Raw genomic sequence first — 18,952 nt, forward strand, 5'->3', positions numbered from 1 at the left:
GACACTGATATTTATGTAGTATTGAAATGAGAAAAAGTTATGTGTTTAATTTTGAATGCTGGTCATAATGGATGTATATGCATCTATACACATATGTTTATAAGGAAAATATATATAATTATTATGTGCTATGGAACATTGACTATGACACCAAAAATCAATAAAAAATTTATATGAAATGATTTTCAAACACAAACTGCAGCTAAAAATGCCACTCTCCACTCAGTAGGCTTTTTTTCTTTCGAGATTTAGAACAACTATGTCAAGAAATTATAACAATTATGTTTTCTATTTCCTAGATAAGAATGATCCCTTAATTACAATTACATATATTTTCTTTTTTCAGAAGGAACTTATTCAGTTTACAGTTTTTATTTATGATTTTCATGCTTTCTTATCTTTCCCACCATTTATGGCCAAGCTGGCCATTTCTAAGTAACTTGGAAAATAGTTCCATAGTTCTGATGAGTACTTCATTTAGGCCTCCACATTTGAACTCCATTCTATGTATATTTCTCCCCCAGAGAAATTTGGGGCTATAAATTGTGGAATTTTTATTAGTGTAGTCAATTCTTCTCTCTGGAGAAAACATTTCCCCACATATTTCTTATATATGTGTGGTGTGTGCCACGTGTCCCTTGGGGGGACTGGACTGAGGCAGGGCACAGAATGACTGGGGGTGGCTGTCTGTTTCAAACGAGGACAGCCAGCTTCACTCCACAACATCTGGACATGGAAACCAGGGCCAGAGAAATAGATTTGCTGAGAATTGCCATCACTGTCATCTGTTGAACTTGGGACGGTCTGGATAGGCAATCAGACAGTTACTTCCGGATCATCCTCTCCCTGGGTAGACTCCAGGAACACATGAACTTGAGGCCAGAACTTGGCAACCTAGAATTTTATGATTGATGATATGTTTGACCTTTTGTGTGATGTGATTTCTGATGGAACTTTGTTTTGAGGCTTGAGCTCAGCTTTTCTTTTTATCTAATATTCCATTAATATTCTTGGAAAGACTGCCTTAACAAAGAATGAAAGATTTAAACTCACCACTTTAAATGAATAATTGTCATGTGTTTTTATTCATTTAGTTATTCTATTATTTATCTTTAGTGTGTGGTATTCACGGCATTTATTATTATTGCCTATACAATATGAGTTCAAAGTTATTGTTACCAGTGTTATTAACACTAGTTATTAAGCATTATCAATACTAATAATTATTGAGTTTTAGCATTGCACTATGTACCTTACACGCATTACCCCATTGATCTCCAAATCCACATCAGTATCCCTATTTGATACAAAGTGGGCTTTGAAGGGAGATTTTATTAACTAGCCCAGTAACTAAGTGGAAGAATTGTTTTTCTTTTTTATTTTTTCCTTTTTATTTATATTTTTATTACTCCCCACCTGCTGTTTTGCTGTGATAAATGGAAGAATTGAATTTCAAATGAGAATGTTTCCTTCTTGGTTGCCTGATCATTATATTATAATAACATTACAATACACTCTACTGTAAATACTTAAAATCATGAACTGTTTATAAACAATGAAAGCGAAATCACCGAAAACTCACAAAATTATAATGACCTAACTAATATAGCTGGTATCAGCAAACTTTCTGAAATGTAAGAGAAGTTTAGTTCCTTCCTCTCGAGGAATGGATGCAGGAAGAGAAAACTTAGAGCAAGGTTTCCCCAAGGCTTTTTTTTTTTTTTTTTTTGAGACAGAGTCTCACTCTGTCACCCTGGCTAGAGTGCCATGGCATCATCATAGCTCACAGCAACCTCAAACTCCTGGGATCAAGCGATCCTCCTGCCTCAGCCTCCCGAGTAGCTGGGACTACAGGCGTGTGCTATCACACTCGGCTAATCTTTTCTATTTTTAGTGGAGATTAAAGTCTTTAGGTCTCCCTCTTGCTCAGGCTGGTCTCGAACTCCTGACCTCAAGCAATCCTCCCACCTCGGCCTCCCAGAGTGCTAGCATTACAGGCATGAGCCACTGTCCCCAGCCTCCCCCAGCCTTTGATGCCTAGAGGGAAAGGCCACAGGTGAGGAGAGAGAGGGGGAGACAGGTCAACTTGGACATGGCGTTCCCATCCCTCTTGCACGTGCCTTGTCCTGGCAGTTCTTCCACAGTTGTCCTCACACTCTCTGAGCCGTGTCACCAGGGCAAACAAATCAGACATGATGTCAAACACCACACAGTAAAGTGACTAAAAACAGGGCAAAACATCTTAAAATGGAAAGTTTTTTTCACTCCATCCTCTGAAGGTTTGTGTGTAATACCCTCTTAATCATTTGGTTATTTCACTGGAATGTTCCAACTAATGTATCGGGGACAGAGAGTGAGAGAGAGAGAGAGACATGATCTTATTTACATCGCTTTCCCATATGTTACTAGATAGCGATTTATAATTTTGGTTTTGAAATATCCTCTATTATCTCCAGTTATCTCAAGAGATACCACAAAGTTTTCCAAAAAAGCCCGAAAGGAAGATATTGAGACATCTCTAGAGGGCTGTTAAAGTAATCCCTCCCTTTTTCTCTTTCCAGAATCGCACCATGCCAAACTACAAACTCACTTACTTCAATATGAGGGGGAGAGCAGAAATTATTCGGTACATATTTGCTTATTTGGACATAGCGTATGAAGATCACAGAATAGAACAAGCTGATTGGCCTGAAATCAAATCAAGTAAGTAGCACCAATAATAGCATGAAAATGTAGGGAAAACACACTTTCGGAAGCTTTTGTTTTTCTTCAGGGAAATGAAAAAAAATAAATGTTTTTGAACATCACGTGGTTTTAAATTGGGAACCAGCAGTTCAGGTAGACTAAATAAATGCTCTGTGACCCAGAAATTTTCCTATTAGAGGTGAAAACACAAACCTCACAGAAAGAGAATATAAACCAGTGTAAAGCTTTATAAGATTTATTGTCTCAACTTTATAATTGGGATAGCTGAAGTGCATAGAGTTTAGGTAATTTTTCCAGTTTCACAACCCTAGCAAGGAGAGATGAGTTTCAAACCCAGGTCAATTTAACACCAAGCTCAAGTTAAATGCACTAGACAATGCCAATAGCAATACTACTATGATAATCGGTATATTAACAATAAATCGCCATATGCCTTTTGGAAGCATGAGCTTCTTATAAGTCATTGCCCCTATAATCACTCTTTTTCTTAGCAGAGACCTCTTCTCTGATGGGATAGAATATCTGGTTTCCTACTGTCATGAAATTTTACCATTAATATCCACATGTTTCTTCCGATATCAGAGTTTGTACATGGGATTTTAAGAGGGTGAACATAGAATAGGTGAACATTAATTTTGTCCACTAATTTATTAGGCCAAGATGAATTGCAAGGCGCAGGCAGGGATATTACATATAACAAGCTTTGCCTTTTAGCTTTTAAATGTAAGTTCTTCGAGTGTCTCATACCCTAGTCTACCTTGACTTTTCATTAATGTTATTGAAAATGGAGTTTCTGCATCTTATTAATATTTTCATAGATTCTTAGCGTTGAAAGGGACCTTAAAGTTCATGATGGTTACGATATAGTTTCAAATGCTTTAATAGACAGACACCCAACATAACAACTGTCTTCATGTGGACAGAAATTTCATCTGCATAAGAACCCAAGTTGGTATGGTGATTTTGCTTCGTGAAGTTGTCAAAGCTTTGGCTCCTTCTTCCTTGTTGATCTGCTACGTAGTTGTCTTACTTACACACTGTAAGACAGTTCACTCTCCTTCCACTCTCTAGCTCATGGGAAGTGCGAAAGATGGAGACAGCATACACCTTCCTTTTAACAGCATGAGCGGGAATTTGCATATGTCACTTGGGGAGAACTTACTCACATGGTCACATACTACTGCAAAGGAAGCTGGGAAATGTTGACTTTATTGTGGATAATGATTTGTCCAGCTAAAAATCCAGGGATTTTTTACTCTCAGAAAAAGGGAAAGATCAGACACTAAGAAGAAGATTTCATTACTGACGTTACTTGGTCTCATCTGCCATCCAGTTTAGCAACGCTCTCTAATGTTGGAAATTCTTTATAACGTCTCCTCTGCCTGATCCTAGAACTAAATCTCCACTCCATGCATTCCATCATTGGATATTTTATTAATAAGTTCTTCTGGGAGAAAGGAAGATTGTGCACATGTGTTTACATTTTCTCTTTCCTAAAACTTTTTTTCTCTTCTTTCATAACATTAAAGCACTTTTTAAACAAGGTAAGAGCCCATAAAGACAAAGAAATAAAGCTTGAGTATGAATATGATAGCACAAAATTCTGGAAGCTATTAATAGAAAGCAGGCCAAAGAATGGTAAAGTGACTTTGCAGGCCTGTAAGCTCAAATAAGCCTGGAGAAGAAGGCAAGCTGAGATCCTAAAAAAGGCTCAGGAATTAGTAGCAGCAGATAACTCAAAAAGCTGAGCTAACAGAGGATTGACTGGAAGAATGTGAAGAAGTAGTATGAACACCAGGTCCCTACCCTTCCCTGGAAGAAGCATGGAGGTTACTCTCAGGAGAGGATGGACCAGAGGATTCTAGAACAACAGGCATGTCTGAGGACACAATGCTATAATAAAGATCAGATTAAATGGAAGTCTAGAAACTAAACGGTGAAACCCCCACACCCTTTCCCCTGCTCTACAATCAGAATGCTGCAACCAGGTTAATATCCCTCAGGCAAAAATTGGAGACATTCTGTCTGGGGAAGCTGACTAGCCCAAGAGAAATGTCTAACAGATACTGAACGACGAGGTTTCTCAATGAAATGGGCCAACTCCTCCCATGCGCACTGAGCTTCCAGTTAGCTTTTAGTTCTTTGCCTTTAAAACAGGAATAGCAAGCCAAAAGTCAATAGATATTTGAGAGCAGTCTCTAATAGGAAATAGACCTAAATAAAACAGCAGAAAAAAAAGCAGTTCTGAGGAAACCAAGACGATTTAGCAAAAAAAAAAAAAAAAACCTCAACACCTTCAAAATATTACAAAATCCTCAGAGAACTAAGAGAATATATTAGCTCTTCTAATGAAACAAGAACAGGCTGCTATAAAAAGGAATGTTTAGAGACAAATTTTTCTTGAAAATTAAAAATGTGATATAAGCAAATCAATAAGGTGATTAAAAAAAATAAGGAAATCCCCCAGAAAAATACAATAGGACAAGAAATGGAAAATAAAATGAGAAAGATAAGGAAAATTGAGGCTCCATTGGCTTAGCAGGTGCAATTTCCAAATGCAATTCTGAGAAGAAAGAACAGAAAATGCTGGTTGAGGATGTGGAGAGAAAGGTACTCTTGTACACTGTTGATCAGAATGTAAATTAGACAACCATTATGGAAAACATTATGGAGGTTTCTCAAGAAACTAAAATAGAACTATCATACAATCCAGCAATCCCACTACTGGGCATTTATCCAAAGGAAAAGAAATCAGTATATTAAAGAGATACCTGCACCGCCATGTTTATTTCAGCACTATTCACAATGGCCACGATATGGAATTAACCTAAGTGTTTATCAATGGATGAATGGATAAGGAAAATGTGGTACGTATACACAATGGAATACTATTCAGCCATAAAAAGAATGCAGTTATGTCATTTGCAGCAACATGGATGGAACTGAGGGACATTCTGTTAAGTGAAAGAAGCCAGGCACAGAAAGAAATATGTCACATTCTCACTCATATGTCAGAGCTAAAAAAGTTGATCTCATGGAAGTAGAGAGTCGAATGATGGTTACCAGAAGCTGGGAAAGGTGGATGGGGAGACAAAGAGAGGTTAGTCAATGAGTATAAACGTGCAATTAAATAGGAGGAATCAGTTGTAGTATTTGATAGACAGTAGGGTGACTATAGTTAACAATATCTATTGTGTATTGCAAAATAGCTAGAAGAGAAGATTTGAAATGTTCCCCATACAAAGAAATGATAAATGTTAGCTTATCATGATTGAGCATTCTACATTGTAGGAATGTGTCAAAATATCACATGTATCCCATAAATATGTCCAATAATTATGTGTCAATTTAAAAAAGACTATGACTAAATTCCTTACCATAACTCAATATGTAAATCAATCTCTTCATAATCCTCAGGCTATGGTTTTTAATAATAATTACTGTGATCTGCGATTGAGGCCACAACAATTAACAAAGCTTTAAAAGGAAAATTCTTTTAAAAAGTTAAATGGTTAGTATATGAGGTAATCTACAGTGTAGAAATAGTATCACTGTAAACCTGGGTTTTAGATCCAGTTCTGTTCCTAACTTTATAGCAGGTTTTCTAACAACTTTTTTTTTTAATCTTAGAAAATATAAAGATTCCACTAGAGATTGTCAAGTGTCCCTCTAAGAATAAATATTTAAGAATTCCATGACTTCAAAATCATGCTTTGTTTCTATAACTATCCATAAAAATGGAAGTATTATAACTTCTGGTTTTGTTACGAAGTTGATTCTTTTTTTGCTCATTTTCTTTTAAGCTCTTCCATTTGGCAAGATCCCCATTTTGGAAGTCGATGGACTCATCCTTCACCAGAGCCTCGCAATAGCAAGACACTTGACCAGAAACACGGGTAACATGTTTATTGTGTTTAAGATTTTTGATAACTGAAAAAAATACATGATATATATTCAATACTCATTAAATAACCTAATTATTGACCACTATAGCACAAATAAGAATGGAATTAAATACTAGAAAAGTATGAATGTGTTATCTGTATCAATTTCACTTTCCATGACCCTGTGGACAATTAGACAATCTTATTTCATATTGCCTCCTGCTCCTTCTGCCCTAAACCTCTTTGCCCCTCAAGACCTTTTTTTGGAATTTTACTGAAAAATTGGACAGGTGTGTCTCAACCCAAACTTTTGCTAGTATGTGTATTAGAAGTTATCAGAGAAAATTAATTAGCAGGAAATACATATGGCATATGGAGGTTGAGATTCCTTAGACTATCAAAATCACGTACTCAAAGATGTCTTTCATTCAAATTATGCTGAAAAAAAATAGAAAGGGAGTTTTCTTTGTCTCCGTTGAGTGCCCTCTGAGGCATCTTTGTGCAGGTAGTTGGCTTCTGGATTGTTTTGTTAGCACCTGTACCCATGACAATAAAAACAATAGAGAGAAACAATAGAAAAAGTTCTTGTCTTTGCCCAATGCTTTTTCTCCATCCTATACCCCATTGTCTTCTTTCTCCCTTCTTACTCCTCTCACATTCTTTTTGAGTCAAAAGCTACTTTTGGCTTCTTTTAAAGCTCTTTTCTTTCTAATCAATCTGTAGGATCACCATTCTTCCAACCCTATCACCCCCCCCCACCCCCGCCACCACCACTGTTATTTAAGCCATAGACACATGATTAGCTCATAAATAAAATGCACCATAATTACTAGACCTCCATTTTTGGAACAAAGTAACATGTTAAAAATACAAAAATTTGTGTTACACTAACACGTTTCAACGAATGAAGTTTTTTGGAAGTTTAGAAGTTTGGAAGTCAATGGAGATGATTTCTCACTATGGAAATTAGGCTTTGAGGTGAAAATGACATTTGAGTTGAGCCTGAAAGGATACCTAGAATTTCAAGAGGAAGACTTGGAGCCGGGCAGTGTTTTTCAACTCGCGGTCACCCAGAAACTCATTAAAACACGCTTTGCTCAACTTTGACTGCAGAGACTTTGATTCAGTAGACCTTGGGTGGGGCCCCAAAATTTACATTTGTAACAATTTCCCAGATGACACCAATGCAGGTGGTCCATGGATCTCAGTTTGAGAATCACTGGGCTAGAACATTCCAGGTAGAAAGAAAATGGCATGAGAAAAAGAAATGAACTTCAAATTATCAGGATGGAAAAGAATTAGAAAGAGAAATGCCTACAAAAATAGATTGGATCTGGCCAGAAAGATCCAGAGTGTGGACTTTATTCCTTAAGCAATTATAGGTTTTTACCTAGGAAAACAGCATAACTAAGCTAGAGTTTGAGGTTATTATGGCCCTGCTTTGTATTTGATTGGCAGGACTGCAGGGAGGCATAGCAGGAGGTCATTGAAAAAGGACAGATTGCAATGGAAAAGAAGAGGGATTGAGAAAAATAGGAGAAAATTTGTGGATGTAGCATCTTCTTAGGGACTAGAAGACAGCTGTTGTCAGGAGGAAGGTAGTCCATTTGACCAGGAGGGAAAGGGCAAGGTAGACCATAGCTTGGACATGATTTGCCATTTTCATAGCACCATGCACTACTTCCCTTCCCCTCCCCCCTCCCCCTCCCCCTCCCCCTCCTCCTCCTTCTCTTCTTTTTAATAAAAACTTCCCAACTTGCAATACTCTTTCCAATGCCTGCCCTGTCTAGTCAACCATAGGGCCATGCAGGCAAGGAATTTACCTTTTATTCAATGCTGCAGCCCCAGCTGGGGGCTGACTCACAGTTGGAGGCCAGTAATTACTTGTTGAATGAAAAAGGAAGAGCTGGTTTGAGGGGGGGGGGGTGTGATGATGGCATGTGGGCATTTGTTGAAGGAAGTTCAGGAGCCAAAAGAACACCCAGAGAGATCTCCAAAGTGAGGCTGAAAAGGTGAGCCTGCAGTTTAGGACTAAACATTGTTGACTGAGGAGCCGTCTGCATAAACTGGCAGCTGGAGCCCTGAGGTGGAAGTCAAAGGAGGAATGAAAGTGAGGAGAACCTGTGATAGAATTCTGAAGGCTTTTCAAAGTCAGAAGGAAGAACCAACTTTTGAATATCACACACGCAAAAATACAGTTTGCAGAGGAACTCTCAATCATTCAAGCATTTCCTTTCACTTTTAACAGCTTTACTGAGGTATAATTTACACACAATTCACCCATTATCAGTATACAGTTCCTTGATTTTTAGTAAATGTATGCCGTTGTACAAAAGCAATCCATTTTAGAATGTATATTGAAGCATTTGAAATTGACATCAGTGAGAAAATATTTAGGAAGACCAATGATTTATTAGCAAAAATAATGATTAAAAAATGACAGGGAAGAAAAAAAAAACCTTTATTATTTTAAACTTTTAGTCTCTAGGCAAAAGACAAATGCTCCTGATAAAAGATTGTCTGCAAAAACAAAAAGAATTCTTTTGACGAAATAAATTATAAATTTATAAATTACAGATTATTTTGGTAGTATTGCTTGTATTAGCAAAAGATTGGAAACAGATCTAATCAGTTGAGGCCAGTTAAATAAACTGTGGCACATCTATCTCAAAGAATCCCATGTAGCTGAAAAAAAGAGCAAGGACGCCCTTTAGATACTTGCAAAGAAAGGTCTACAGCGTACATGTGGGGAGGGGGCAGATCTAGAGGGATATATATTCTTATTTGCTTGTATTTTCATGAAGAAACAATGGAAGAACCCATAAGAAACTAATAAAAGTGGTTACTAATAAGAGAGGTAGATAGGGAACAAAATGAGGTGGGTGTGAGCTAGTCTGCCCCGGATATTGTTTTATATTGCTTGACATTTCAGTTAGATGAATATCCTGTTAAACACCGAAGTTTTTACATAGTAAATTAAATTGAACCCGTTGGTGGGCCTCTCTCTATTCCATAGATTTGGCTGGAAAAACAGAAATCGAACAATGTCAAGTCGATGCCATTGTGGACACATTGGACGATTTCATGTCACGTTTTCCCTGGGCAGAGAAAAGGCAAGATGTAAAGGTAATATGATCAATTTGCTGTTACTGGTGTTAATCATATACCACTTGCCAGACATTGTTTTAGGTGCTTTAAAAGGTCCTTTTTATCAAAGCAATATGTACATAGAGTTCTAAAATATCAAATTCTTTTAAAAAGTTTAAAACCAAAGTACAATTCCCTGCTCTACTCCTTCACATTAACCCCTCCCCATATACACCCCTCTTTTTAATCCATTTAGCTGTTCCTTAAGGATTTACACCTCTCCATATTTCTATATTTATTTCTATAGGATATGTAAATATGGCTTTCTTTGCTCGACCCATTTTTGAACTGTTTCTATGGACTCCTTATGATAGTGTAAGTTGAACATTCCTAATCCAAAAGTCCAAAATCCAAAATGTTCCAAAATAAAGCCCAAAACTTTTTGAGCACCAACATGATTCTACAAGTGAAAAATTTCACATATACGTACTTAACAAAAAAATCTGTTTCTTGCAAAAAATTATTTAAAATATTGCATAAAATTACCTTCAGGCCATGCATATAAGGTATATGTGAAACATAAATGAGCTTTGTGTTTCGACTTAGTTCCTATCCCCCAGATATCTCATTACATATGTGCAAATATCCCAAGATCTGAAAAAATTCAAAATGCAAAAACTTCTGGTCCCAAGCATTTCGCATAAAGGATACTCAACCTGTAATAAAATTTATCTTTTACACAGTCATCCTCTCTGCTTCCCTTCTCCAAGCTCCCAATATAGTGGTATTAAAATGTTTGGTTAAGTCCATATTCAGTTATTGCATTATTATGCTTATGCAAATATTATACAGACTGCATCGTAGCATACTTTAGTAATATTTCCTTTTTTACTCTTCCTCCTCAAAGTCAGTAGTTGCCTTTTCTTTTTCTTTTTACTTTTATTGCCGAATCTTCCCACACTATCCAATAGCTTGCCAATATGCTTTTCCACAAGGTTAATGACACCAGATCATCCATTGTTTCCAATATATTCTTGGAGCTCTCTGGCTTGGAGACCTCCATTCTCCTTTGTGGTACTTTCCACGTTTTCTACATAGCTGTCACCATGGCAATTCCCTTCATCGTCATTCCAATGATGCTGTTCTATGGAGTTGCGGTCCTGTTTCCTGGATGCTGTCCCCTTTCTTCACATACTCCATTGTTTATTTGGGGCACATCCTCTAGTAGTCCAAAAGTTAGAATTAAGGTTTGATGATAGCAGGTATGATGATGACAGATGGTGTGGATATGTCGACCTTGTGAGTCACACCACTTCCTTCTGGTTTGGTTGCCCTAGACACTTGGTGCACAATTGTCATCCTGGGATATTATCATCCTGGTTGTTTCTTTTCATCTTTCCTGGGTTCATTCTGTTTTCTGTCCCTTTTTTTTTTTTTTTTTTGTGGAACAATCCTCTAATAGCTTACCCATCATAGCAAATAAAAGTTTGGGGCCATACTTGTCTACAAATGTTTTTATTTCATCCTCATACTTGTTTCATAGCATGGTTGGGTATAGAATTCTATGTTGAAGGTAATTTTTCATTAGTATTTGGAAGACATTGTCTATGGTCTTTTAGCTGTTGAGAAGTTTGAATCCAATCTAATTATTGTATGTGACCTATACTTTTCCAATCTGAAAACATGGTAGAACACTTGCCCTTAGAGTTCTAAAATTGTACCATAGATCTTGTTTTCATCCATTGTGTCGCCCTCTTGTTGGGCCCATTCAATCTGGGACTCTTGTCCTTTAGTTAGAGGAAACTTCCTTTATTTCGCTGATGATTCCCTCCCCCATTATTTTCCATGTTTCCTTATTCTATTAATAGAATTCCTAGAATTCAGATGTTAGATCTTTTTTTCTATTTCCTATCTCTTTGCTTTTTTGCATTACTTTCAGTAACAATTCCCCAACTTTATTCATCAATCCTTCTACTGAGTTCTAAATTTCTGACGTTATGGTTTTAAATTTATCAGAACTCTTTCTTATGGTAGTTTTCTTTTTAAAACGTTACTTTATATTTATTTAATGGGTATAATATCATCTCCCTACTTATCGTATGTTTGTGCAAAATTGCTTTTTTCCCTCTGTCTTTTCTCAGGAGTGAGACTATCCTTTAAGGCAGTCTATCAACTTATCAGCTCGCCCTTCTCTACTTCTCTAGTTTCTGCTTTTCAGTGGCTGAAACTCCATAATAGAGTCCACCTCCCGGAGGAAAATATTCTTTGAATATTTATGATGACTAACATTCTCCCTTTGTATTTGAATAACAATGCTCTTACATACCACCTACTTCAAAAAACAATTTCATAAGACATAACAATCCAAGTTCATGAATAAATCATATGAAGGGAGAATGTGTTGCAGAAACATTGCTGATAGCTACAGACTATCTAATTATTAATAACAAGCAAGACCTGGCTATGCAACGAAAACTGCGCATTTCAGCTCCTAGGTCTCTCGGTGGTGGGTTGCGTTGCTGCCACCTTGTGGTCAGGTGAAAAATTTCAAAGGCAGAATATTGATGTAGTTAAGATGGACAGCGAAAATATTCTTGTTGTATGTGCTTTAAAAATCCATCAAATACAGACAATGATTATAGATGTTTCAATATTTGTTGCTAACAATTCCATTTCCAATAAAAAAATTTAAAGGCAGCCGGGAGCAGTGGCTCATGCCTGTAATCCCAGTGCTTTGGGAGGCCGAGGTGGGAAGATTGCTTGAGGCCAGGAGTTTGAAACCAGCCTTCCCAACATAGGGAAACCCTGTCTCTACAAAAAATAAGAAAAATTAGCCTGGCAGGTTGGCGTGCACCTGTAGTCCCAGCTACTTGGGAGGCTGAGGTGGGAGGATCGCTTGAGCCCAGAATTTGGAGGCTGCAGTGAGCTCTGATGACACCACTGCACTCCAGCTTGGGTGACAGAGTGAGACCCTGTCTCAAGGGAAAAAAAAATTAAATAAATAAATAAAGGCAAAATATGTTTTTGGACATTGGTCACCATGACAATCCCTGAACTTATCATTAGTGTTATCTTGGTTATTCAATGTATCTGTGTCTCAGCTTCCTCATCTTAAGAACAGAGTGGGGATGTAGGATGAGGATTGAGGGGATTCTAATGCTCTGGTTCCCATACGAAATGATTTGGCAGCATGGATTTAAAAATAATGCTTTGGAGATATATACAAACCTCCCTTAAGCCCTAGAAGTCATTTGTTACAAGACTATAGCAACGATTTCTTAGGGCAAAAAAATCTGCCCTATTAACTCTATGAAAGGGGAGGAAGGAAATTTCTGAGTTCACCAAGTATGATCAGGAAACTTTTTTTTCTTTTGTTTTTTGAGATAGGGTCTCGCTCTTGTTGCCCAGACTAGAGTGCAATGGTGCAATGGCATCATCATAGCTCACTGCAGCCTCAAACTCCTGGGCTCTAGGGATCCTCCTGCCTTGCCCTCCCAAGTAGCTGGGACTGCAGGCATGCACCACCACACCCAGTTAATTTTTGTATTTTTTGTAGAGACAAGGTCTCATTACGTTGCTCAGGCTGGTCTCGAACTCCCCATCTCAAGTGATCCTCCTGCCTTGGCCTCCTAAAGTGTTAGGATTACAGGCCTGAGCCACCGTGCCCAGTCCAGGAAACATATTTTTAAAAATATGCATCTGGAAAACAATGCTGTATAATCAAATTTCCTCTTCTTTATATGATTTTGGTGTTCTTTAAAATGAACCTTAAACAATAACGATTACGCTGTTTGTTAATTTACACTTCATTATACTGAAATAATTCACCAACCTTGTAAAGAGAAGCTGGGCTAAAGGATAAATCAATAACATGGGATATTATGATAGTTTTATCTGGCACTGCACATACACAACACTGGCCTACCCGAAGCTGTGGAGATGCACATTCCCAGGCACGCACACAGGAGTTTTGGAAAAGCCGGCCAGAAGCCACACCCTGAGCTATTCAACTGCCTCATGTTTCTAGCTCTTCCAGGAAAGTCAAGTTGGCCATTGCCGTACTTTGACATGCTGAGCTGAGCTGTGGAAAGTGCCACGTGGTTCTGGCCCACTGCCCTTCATTCAGCTCACAAAATCCGTGTAAGCTGCAGCAGTATTCACACTTACATTTTATTTCAAACTATAGGCATATTAACCATAGAGTACCTTATATAAAGAGCATAAGGTCAAAACAATGACAAACTTTCTAAGCTTCAGTTTATAGATCTGGCAAACATATGTAAGTACAGGTTGAATATCCCTCATCCAAAATGTTTGGGATCACAAGTGTTTTGGATGTTAGTTTTTTGTTTTTTTTTTTTCAAATTTTGAAATATTTGCATCATACTTTCGGGTTGAACATTCCAAAGCCAGAAATCCGAAATCCAAAATGCTCCAATGAACATTTTCCACTGAGTGTCACATAAGAGCTCAAAAAGTTTCTTATTTTGAAGCATTTTTGATTTTGGATTAGGGATACTCAACCTGTATGTAACGATGCTTTTGCAAACTGTACTCTACAAATAGAAGGCATTATGTTATGGTAATCTAAATCATCTAGCAAGTCATAATCATAACGGGAAGTAAGTCAGCAAATTGGTGAGGTAGTTAGTTATCCACTCTCACTTATCTTAATAAAGGTTGGATTTCATTATACGCCATTTATACATATTAATAAATGATATATAAATACTTTATATTTTTGAGTTTGGCTAATATTTCATAAGCAAGACTCAGAACAGCCAAAATTTTTATATATAAAGAAACACTTCTTATCAAGAAAGAGGACATGAATAATTCTTTGATCTCCAGAGCTTTAAGTAATAGTACAAAAACAATTTTTAAAAATGGATGCTTTACATATTGTTTTATATATATTTTCCTTTCTAAGGATATTAATATTTGGTTTATAACATTAGTTACATAATATAGCAAAGGGGGGTACACTGGATGACACATTTTATAGACGATATTCAAGGTTGACAAATATACTAAGGCACAGTGGCAGGCCAAAGAGGGAAATATATAAAGCCCCAAGATCATAATGATTCATTATGATACTACCTGTTAAATGCAATGATGAAATGACTAACTGCCAACCTGGAGGAGTGTAGCCTTATAAAATCAAATGAATTTCTTTACCTTCAGTTATATTATTTAACTTTAAGGGAGCTAGGTTAAGGAAAAGGGGAATTTTAGAAATCTAAAAACATAATACATTTTTCATTAATAAAAAATTAAGATAAAATCATAAAAAATATTAAAATATTTACCTATAAAATATTTAGTCATGATTCCAAGGAAACTCTAAGAACTGGTGAAAAAATTATTTTTTAATTGATGAGTGATAAAGATATGACTAAGATCTATAGAGAATCAGACCTGAATCTCTATAGTATCATACATTTGGGGAAAAAATGTAGTCACTTCTGTTCATTTCTGAAATCAAGTGGGAAAGTAAAAATGGAGAAATCTACTGCCTCTGCAAACCATATTATTTTTCTTCTCATTATTCTTAAAATGATATTTTCTCCCTCTTCTAGGATCAGGTGTTCAATGAGCTGCTCACACTTGATGCTCCTCATCTTCTACAAGATTTGGACACATATTTAGACAAAAAAGAGTGGCTTATTGGTAATTCTGTGAGTATGTTTTATATCTTAAAAGAGATGAGTAAATATAAAAGGATAAGCCGAAAACTTATAAAAACTTATTGAAAACATGTTACCCATAGGGAGAGAATAGAGTATATAGCAGGGACAAGAGCTAAACTTCTTTAAATAAGCCTGTTTTAGTAGATTTGACTTTGGAACCATAAAATATTTTTATGTAATTATATATCAACAACAGAAATTTTAAAATCAAAAGTAAAATGAACCTAACTGTGCCAAAGAGATGCATAGAGCACACAGAGAATGCACATGTACTCTGTTAGTGAAGAACTATTTCAAGAAATATCCGTCATCATTTGTAAAACACAGTAATCTGATTAAACATCTCAAGACACATTCTCTCAGAACAAAAAAGTAAAACTCATACTCTATTTTCAGTAACTATATTGCGGGGGTACCAGGCACTACTGGTACTGTTTTCCTGGCATGATTATACCTATATCGTGGGTGTAGAAATAAATTCTGTTGATGCCATTGAGAACCGAGATCTTCAGAGTGGGAGAAAGGAGACAGAGATGTCAGATCAGAAAGGTTAAGTAAACACCTTATCCCTGAACTTGTCCTAGAGATCACAGTATACACTCATGGCGCACTTCATCTTAGGACAAAGAAAAAAGTGTTTTGTACCACAGTCAGTTGGAAGAAGTTTCTCTTTGTAAAAGTATTCCAGTTAAGAACCAAGAAGGAAAGACTGAAATAAGCTATGAGCGCTTTCCAACCCTGGAAGAATTAGTGCCTTATGTACTGACCATGGATAATCACAAAAACTGAGACAACTGGACACCACAGGCTTTCTTTCTTTCTTTTCTTTTCTTTCTTTATTTCTTTTTTTTTTTTTTGAGACAGACTCTCGCTCTGTTGCCCGGGCTAGAGTGCCATGGCGTCAGCCTCGCTCATAGCAACCTCAAACTCCTGGACTCAAGCGATCCTCCTGCCTCAGCCTCCCGAGTAGCTGGGACTACAGGCATGTGCCACCATGCCCGGCTAATTTTTTTTTTCTACATATATATATTTTTAGTTGTCCAGCTAATTTCTTCCTATTTTTAGTAGAGACAGGGGCTCGCTCTTGCTCAGGCTGGTCTCGAACTCCTGACCTCGAGCGATCCTCCCGCCTCGGCCTCCCAGAGCGCTAGGATCGCAGGGGTGAGCCCCCGCGCCGGCCCCCAGGCTTTCTCAGAGACGAGCACACAGCGCCACCTATGGGTAGCCCTGCCCCCAAATCAAGGTGAGGTCCCTACCTTCCAGGAGATGGCGTCCTAGGAGACAAGGCTCAAGGTGCTTTTTTTGCAGCACCCTGAGATACTCACTCCTGTTGACCGAATCATTTTTAAAGACTTGACTTTTTTTTTCCCCCTCCGTTTTCTATTAAAATTCCTTTGTAAACATCTTCCGACCCCATCTCGGAGCACCGTCTCCCTTCCTCGTAGCGCTGCGAACACGCCGGTGTGTGTGTTCCCCAAACACAAATCCGACTCCCACCTGAGAGCCTTCCCACTCGGGGTTCCGGGGCCCAGGATGCTTAATGCCCAGAGCGCTGCATTTCTGGATCCTTCTTTATCCTTCAAGCCTTGGTTTCATGTTACCTCTTGAAGGTCTTCTCTGACCCCCTGATAGTCCATCTGGTCACTTTACTTTTCATCACCCCTGTCAGTTTGCATATTTGAGTGTCTTTCCCCTTTTAAAATAAAAGCTGCAACAGGGAAGGGGCTTGTGTCACATCTTGCTGTCCTGTCGATCCCCAGCACCTAGACCTGGGCGTGGCAAACAGTAGGTGCTCAATAAGTATTTGTTGGCTGCTCTGAATCTTCTAACCAATACCGCCTCTTGGCTGGCAAGTTTAGTAAGCAAGTTCATGAAACACTAGCAATTGGCTTTATTAAATTCCATGTGAAAAGAAAACTAAGAATAGTTCACATTAAACCCCTTTGATATTCATATGGAACCAAAGTGACATAATACGGATTAGTTCCTAGTCACAAAGGAACAAGGATAGGACCAGGCTGTCATCCTCTAACCCGGTGGCCCATCTTAAAGATTTAGTAAAAATCCATCTATCCATCTGTATGGAAAAATACCTCATACACTAAACTGTTAATAGTAGAAACCTCTGGGTGTTGGAAGTATGACGTTACCGGTAATTATCTAAATCTCTAGTATACACACATTTTGCTCTTGTAATAACAGGATTGTTTTGAGTTTAAAAGAAACTATCTTTTAGATTAAGAAAAGAAGTTTGAAATTTTGGAATGCTGATAAAGCGATACCTTTTCTAGGTAACCTGGGCAGATTTCTACTGGGATATTTGCAGTACCACACTTCTGGTCTTTAAACCTGACTTGCTGGACATCCATCCCAGGCTGGTGACTTTACAGAAGAAAGTGCGAGCCATTCCTGCCATCGCTGACTGGATACGACGGAGGCCCCAAACCAAACTCTAGCGGGTACACACCGCCTTCAAGCTGTGTAGTTCTTCCCAGCGTCTCTCCGGGAAGATAGCTACAGTCTGCTACATAACCCACACCCCCCTCTCCAGCTCCAACAAGACTTTCATTTCAGCCATATTCTGCTTAAAAAAGGAAACAGACAAACCCGCATTTCATTATCTTTTTTTTTTTTTCAGAATAACTTCACATCATTTGTAATCGAGGAAAAATAGTTTATAATACCTTGCTTTACAGCGGTTCCAGCATGCAATGATTTTTATTCACAATGGTTTGGTTAACACCAGTTACCAAAAAAAATGGTTGGGACTCCTGCGACCGCAATCTATTAACTGTAATTGCATGAAATACAAACTTTGCTGCTGGTTTGTCAGTCCACAAATCACTGCATAAATAACAGATGCACGTCACGACCAATGACCAATCTTGTCACTTCTTTCGGACTGCCCATGACTGGTCACTGCACATCTGCAATTCACGCATAGACAGCGAAGTGCGTAGTTGTACCGTCTGCTTGTTTCCAAGTGATACATCTGTTTGACATTTTACAAAAGTGAATAATCAAAAGAGGGGACTCATCAACACAGATGAAAGTACAGCAAAAGAACAAAAAGCGATACTGCTGGAGTGGTATTATCCAAAATACACAAAGAACTCTCAAAATTCAACAAGAAAACAACCTGATTAAAAAAATGGGCAGTAGACTTCAACAGACACCTCACCAAAGAAGATACACAGGTAGCAAGAAGCAGATGAAGAGGAGTCCAATATGCCATTAGAGAATTGCAAATTAAAATGAGATACCGATACCACTATACACCAGTTAGAATGGTGAAAATCCAAAACACAGACACCACCAAATGCTGGTGAGCATGTGGACCCACAGGAACTCCTATTCATTGCTTATGAGAATACAAATGGTTATCGCCACCTTGGAAGACAGTTGGCAGTTTCTTACAAAACTAAACATATTCTTATCCTAAGATCCAGCAGTTGCACTCCTTGTATTTAACCCCAGTGACCTGAAAACAAGTCCACACAAAAACCAGCATGTGAATATCTACAGCAGCTTTATTTACAACTGCCAATAGCTTCCATGCGTATTACCAAGTGAAAGACACCA

The 18,952-nt window shown here is 37.8% G+C and overlaps 1 protein-coding gene across 1 annotated transcript; it reads left to right on the forward strand.

The window, feature by feature from the left end:
* The first annotated feature begins 2,570 nt into the window (after positions 1 to 2,570).
* HPGDS (hematopoietic prostaglandin D synthase) lies at positions 2,571 to 17,826 on the forward strand. The gene is made up of 5 exons (XM_069485589.1): positions 2,571 to 2,703; positions 6,510 to 6,602; positions 9,607 to 9,716; positions 15,260 to 15,358; positions 17,662 to 17,826. Exons 1-5 carry the CDS (start codon positions 2,571 to 2,573, stop codon positions 17,824 to 17,826), a joined length of 600 nt encoding a protein of 199 aa, XP_069341690.1.
* Positions 17,827 to 18,952: the final 1,126 nt, after the last annotated feature.

This window comes from Eulemur rufifrons, chromosome 13, assembly GCF_041146395.1.
Source record: "Eulemur rufifrons isolate Redbay chromosome 13, OSU_ERuf_1, whole genome shotgun sequence".
NCBI lineage: Eukaryota > Metazoa > Chordata > Mammalia > Primates > Lemuridae > Eulemur > Eulemur rufifrons.

What these genes read in the sequence shown, in the direction of transcription:
- HPGDS (XM_069485589.1), top strand. Translation starts at nt 2,571, where the DNA reads ATGCCAAACTACAAACTCACTTACTTCAATATGAGGGGGAGAGCAGAA. An exon ending in AGAAAAGGCAAGATGTAAAG is followed by an intron (nt 9,717 to 15,259) that starts GTAATATGATCA and finishes TCCCTCTTCTAG; the next exon opens with GATCAGGTGTTCAATGAGCT. An exon ending in AGTGGCTTATTGGTAATTCT is followed by an intron (nt 15,359 to 17,661) that starts GTGAGTATGTTT and finishes TACCTTTTCTAG; the next exon opens with GTAACCTGGGCAGATTTCTA.